Source organism: Solanum stenotomum, chromosome 8 (genome assembly GCF_019186545.1).
Source record: "Solanum stenotomum isolate F172 chromosome 8, ASM1918654v1, whole genome shotgun sequence".
NCBI classification, from domain to species: domain Eukaryota; kingdom Viridiplantae; phylum Streptophyta; class Magnoliopsida; order Solanales; family Solanaceae; genus Solanum; species Solanum stenotomum.
The window spans coordinates 30425244-30429973 of NC_064289.1; the positions used below are offsets into that span (position 1 = coordinate 30425244).

Sequence of the window (4730 nt, forward strand, 5' to 3'; positions counted from 1 at the left end):
TTTTTTTTTGTAATATTTTAATTTTAATTTTTACATAAAATGTTTAAAGCCATAAGATAAAACATTTTAATATATTTGATCAACTTTAATTTAGAACCACAACATTGAAAAATAATTTTCATTTTTTGAACTCCATACCAGTCAAACTAAACCATTTTTCATTTTAAAAGGGTAGAAGTATTATTTAGACTTTGATGAAACTTATGTTTACCACTCTGGAAGCTGTGAAAATCCTCCACTTTTAACGACCAAGTCTTGATTTGAGCTTTCAGAACAAGATGCTTTCTTTTTGTGCATTACCAAATGCATAACTTTTGTTAAGGGGTGTCCAACTTTAAATATATATCATTTAAATGTAAAATTTGGATATATATATATACAACCTAATATTCCGATAGGGTGGCTATAGCTACGCTCTTGATTCCTTCCGGTTAGCAACAGTAGCAATCTTGTGGGAAGAAAGAATTTCTTGTACAACTTTGTCAGCAATTGGCAGCTTACAGATTTCCTTAGACATGATGTTAGAATGAAGAATCTACTCTTTACACTATTAACAAAATAATCACACTTTTTAATTAGCCATAAACAAAGAATGAGAGAGTGGAATTATCAATCAGAAACAAAGGAAATTGGACCACTAGAGATGCTGCCATGGCTATCATCAAATGCAGCCAAAGCTCTCTCTAAATTAGAAACAATATCAGATATGGTTGGTCTGTCTCTCCCTTCCAAATGTACACAATGCATTGCAGTATACGCCACCAATTCCACTGCTTCTACTTCTTCACTTGCCTCTGCTGTCCCTACTCTCTTATCCAAAATCTTGTTCAATTCTCCAGCCATAATTGCTGGTACTCCATAGTCCACCACACTCATTGGTGCACCTCCGTTCTCTTCGCTCTTGAATATCGCTCTCTTTCCTGTCAAAAGTTCTAGCAATACTACTCCAAGTCCATAGACATCGCTCTTTGCTGTCAACACATTTAGACCATAATACTCGGGATCAATGTACCCAACTGTCCCAGCAGCCTTCATTGGCCTGCTGCTGTAATCGCGATTACTCTCTGGCCCCATTAACGATAATCCAAAATCAGACACTCTTGCAATCCAGTTTGCATCAATCAAGATGTTGGATGACTTGATGTCCCTATGAATTATAGGCGGAACTGCATAATTGTGAAGGTATTCAATGCCTCGTGCAGCGTCTAAAGCAATCTTGATCCTCATTTTCCAAGAATTAATTATACTACTGCTCTTCTCCACATTGTTCTTATCATGTAAATGATCAAAAAGTGCTCCATTCTTCATGTACTCGTAAACCAAAAGCCTTTCATCCCTTTCTTCGCAATAACCAACAAGTCTAACTAAATGTTTGTGATGTAGCCGAGACAAGAAAGCTAATTCTGAGTCAAATGCACTTTCTTTCTCCTGAAATTTCTTTGTTCTTGTACCCGTTTCTCCACGTTTGATGGCAACCTCACGACCATCCGGTAGTTTGCCCTTGTAAACCACCCCAAAACTACCAGCACCAATCTTGTTCTCTAGAGAAAAATTGTTAGTAGCTGCAGCAAGGTCTGTAAACAGAAATTCCTCTGCCCTGTCTGCGTGTTTAGAAGAAGTTCCACTCCTTTGACGCCTCATCAACCGCGACCCTTGACGCCTAAGAGTTGATGATCTTGAAATAGGACCACTACTGGATAATTGCCCACCATTAGAAGTAGCAGTAATAGTAGGTTGAACTGAATTATGTACTTTCTTCTTTCCAAAACAACCACCAGCCCAAAGAAAATAAATTATACTGCAAATCCCTGCCAAAGTGCCCACTGATCCAACAATAGCAAAAGCTAATAAACCTCTACTTAGCCTTTTAGAAGACGAAGAAGGTGCCAATGGCGGCGGTGCTGGTGGTGGTAGTAGTGAAGTAGGTGGTGCTAAAATTGAGAAATCACAAGGCCTACAAATATTACCATTGCCAAAACAGAGACTTTGAGACTGCGGATATATACCACAACTACAATTACTTTGTACACACGGACCTGGAAGAATCATCGGTAAAGGAAGGGCAGCCCCTTGAGGAACCATCTTACTAGTCCAACCTGGCCCCCAACACACCACTGAAAAATTGTTTGTGGTTAATCCACACGTAAAATCTAACCCAGCTGAAACTGATTCAAAAAAATATCCTTCTGTTACATTACTTGAAAATACACCATTTCCGCCCCAACAAACTACCGTGCGATTCACCCTACGAATTCCACAAGTATGATTAATCCCCAAAGCTAATCCAAAATACTCGTAAGACAAATTAGAAGGAACATCAAGCTGACCGTTTGTGTTATCACCTCTGCAAATTAAAAATCCGGTAGCGTTCACCCCACAAGCGTGCCTTCCGCCGGCATATATATTCATCATCGTTTCATTACGGAACTCAGATTGGATAGTTGAAGCGATATCACTATTTCCCCAACAGACAACCCTGTTTGAACTTTCCAAAACTCCGCAAGAAAATTCAGACCCAGATGAGATTGATATAAATTGTGATGACCCATTTGGCTGTTCACTCAAATCGCCTCTCCAGCAGGTAACATTTTTTGTACTGTTGGTTATGCCACATATTTTGTCGCCACCCATTGTAACGGTTGTTAACAAGTTTGAGTTGCTGAAATACAGTCGTTTGGGGACGAAACTCGTGTTCCAGAAAAGGAGAGAAAATCCACCGGAGCGAACGGCGGTGAAGCCGTCGAGGCCGCCGGCGATGAAGTCGAACGAAACGTTAGGTGAAATTGGTATAGCCGTAGATTGATTGTCTTTCCAACATTGGATTGTTTGTATTGGTTGGTTAGCAACTATGCCGCAGATAGTAGCGGAGCCTCCATAGACGACGGCAAGAGTGGTGGCGGAGCCACCCAAGGCTTGAACATAAATGAAGAGGTTTACTAGGGTCAAAACGACGGCGACGGTGGCTGAGGGCGTCGTCATCTAAGTATTTTTGACAATTCCTCCGTCATCTGTGTCTGTAGAGAGAGAAAATTTAGCTGTTTGTTGAAAAGGCTAAAAGCTAAAAAACAGTGAAGAGAGAGCTAAAAGAGATGGTACTTGCTGGATTTTCTACATCGCACGTGGCTGTGTAGGTCCTTTGTAGCTGAATTTCATCGAACACGACAACTCACAATGCACACGTAATTTTTTATTAGGATTAGAGGGGTTTGGCGAATGTTGACCGGAGGCTAAGTACAATTTTCATTTCTCTTTTACTTTTCTCATTGGGTAGGATTAGGGTAAATACTTGGATTTGGTAATAATCAAGATAAGGAATTTAAATTTAATAGATAAATATTAAAGGGAGAATAATACATATTAATATTAAATATTGAGTGAAAATACGTTTTTAGCGTAGAATTAGTTAAATAATTGTAATTTTCAAGTTTGAAATTTTGAATATACGACTGACTTAAGACTTGGTCTCAAATGAGATGAATTTGTGGCTGCGAAATGAGCTTGTAGAAAATGTGGGTAGTTGTTGCTTTGACCTAATTTTTTTAAAATACCAGGACATATAGATAAGTTCGTTTTATGCAAAATAGAGAATGTTTGGGTAAAAATATTACAACTTATTCAATCATCCTATGAGCATAATTTTATTTATTTGTAATTAATTCAAACTTATGATTGTCAATTTACAAAATTATTTGATTTGATCAAGACTTTTAGTACTTTTATTCCTAATATTTTTGTAACTTTTCCGAAAAAAAGAAAGAAGAAGTACATTTTGTTCTATTTATTTCGATCATTTTCTTGTCAAACATACCGATTACTAATTTATAGTTTCAATACTTATATTTAAACTTTAACCACATAATTATTTGTCTATGAATTAATTTCAATAGATTTAATCCATGAGATGAAAATGAAATCCTTTCTACGAACAAAAAATAAGGAAGGACGATAATTTTGGTTGTGGAAAGGAAAACAATCACTTAATTGACGTGGTTATATCTCTTTACCAAATAGGACTCATTCATACGAACAACACTAGGAGTTCATGCTATCATTACCACTCTGCAACTCAAACAAAAATTCAAACAATTTCATCGTTATACAAGCAAGCAGGTAATACAATGGATTCAACTCATATGTATGTATGTCGAATTTTCATGCTGAAACGTATATTTGATTTGCATTGATTCATGTTTTTGATTTGCATTCATCTAGATGAAGAACTTGAAAAAACAGAGCAATTGAACTAATTTGTATATGTAATTGTATAAATTCTCCATTAATAATTGGAATTTCATTCGAATAGTTGTTTGCAATTATATTCTAATAGATCGAGAATTAACTAATTATTCTTGATTGTATAATTACTCCATTGGTAATTGGAGTTTTGGTTGAAGAATTTGTTTTTAGTTGTATTTGAATTGATCGAGAGAGACGACTTGATATCTGCAATTTCAGTACATAAATGTATAAAAGTAAAAATCAATTGAATAATCTACTGTAGTTTATGTCAAATTGTATACATCCACAATTGTATAAATCAGTTGAATATGTATAACACTTCAAATGCAAACACTTCATAAACAAAATCAGTTGAGTACGTATAATTACTTCATATAGAAAATCAGTTGAATACGTATAACACTTCAAATACAAACACTTCATAAACAAAATCAGTTGAATACATATAACACTTCAAATACAAACACTTCATATACAAAATTAGTTAAATA

At 35.9% G+C, this 4730-nt stretch overlaps 1 protein-coding gene across 2 annotated transcripts; it reads right to left on the reverse strand.

Annotated features, from left to right (window-relative positions):
* Positions 1-485: 485 nt before the first annotated feature.
* LOC125874513 (putative serine/threonine-protein kinase-like protein CCR3) lies at positions 486-3073 on the reverse strand. Of its 2 annotated transcripts, XM_049555413.1 has the most exons (2): positions 2343-2564; positions 486-2245 (listed from the first exon to the last, which is right to left on the reverse strand). In XM_049555413.1, the coding sequence occupies exon 2, from the start codon at positions 2080-2082 to the stop codon at positions 610-612; it is 1473 nt and encodes a 490-aa protein (XP_049411370.1). In that variant the 5' UTR covers positions 2083-2245; positions 2343-2564; the 3' UTR covers positions 486-609. The 2 variants fall into 2 exon arrangements, with proteins under 2 accessions (XP_049411370.1, XP_049411369.1); XM_049555412.1 differs by having other exon boundaries at positions 486-3073.
* Between the last annotated feature and the right edge of the window lie 1657 nt (positions 3074-4730).

What these genes read in the sequence shown, in the direction of transcription:
- LOC125874513 (XM_049555412.1), bottom strand. Translation starts at nt 2,979, where the DNA reads ATGACGACGCCCTCAGCCACCGTCGCCGTCGTTTTGACCCTAGTAAAC.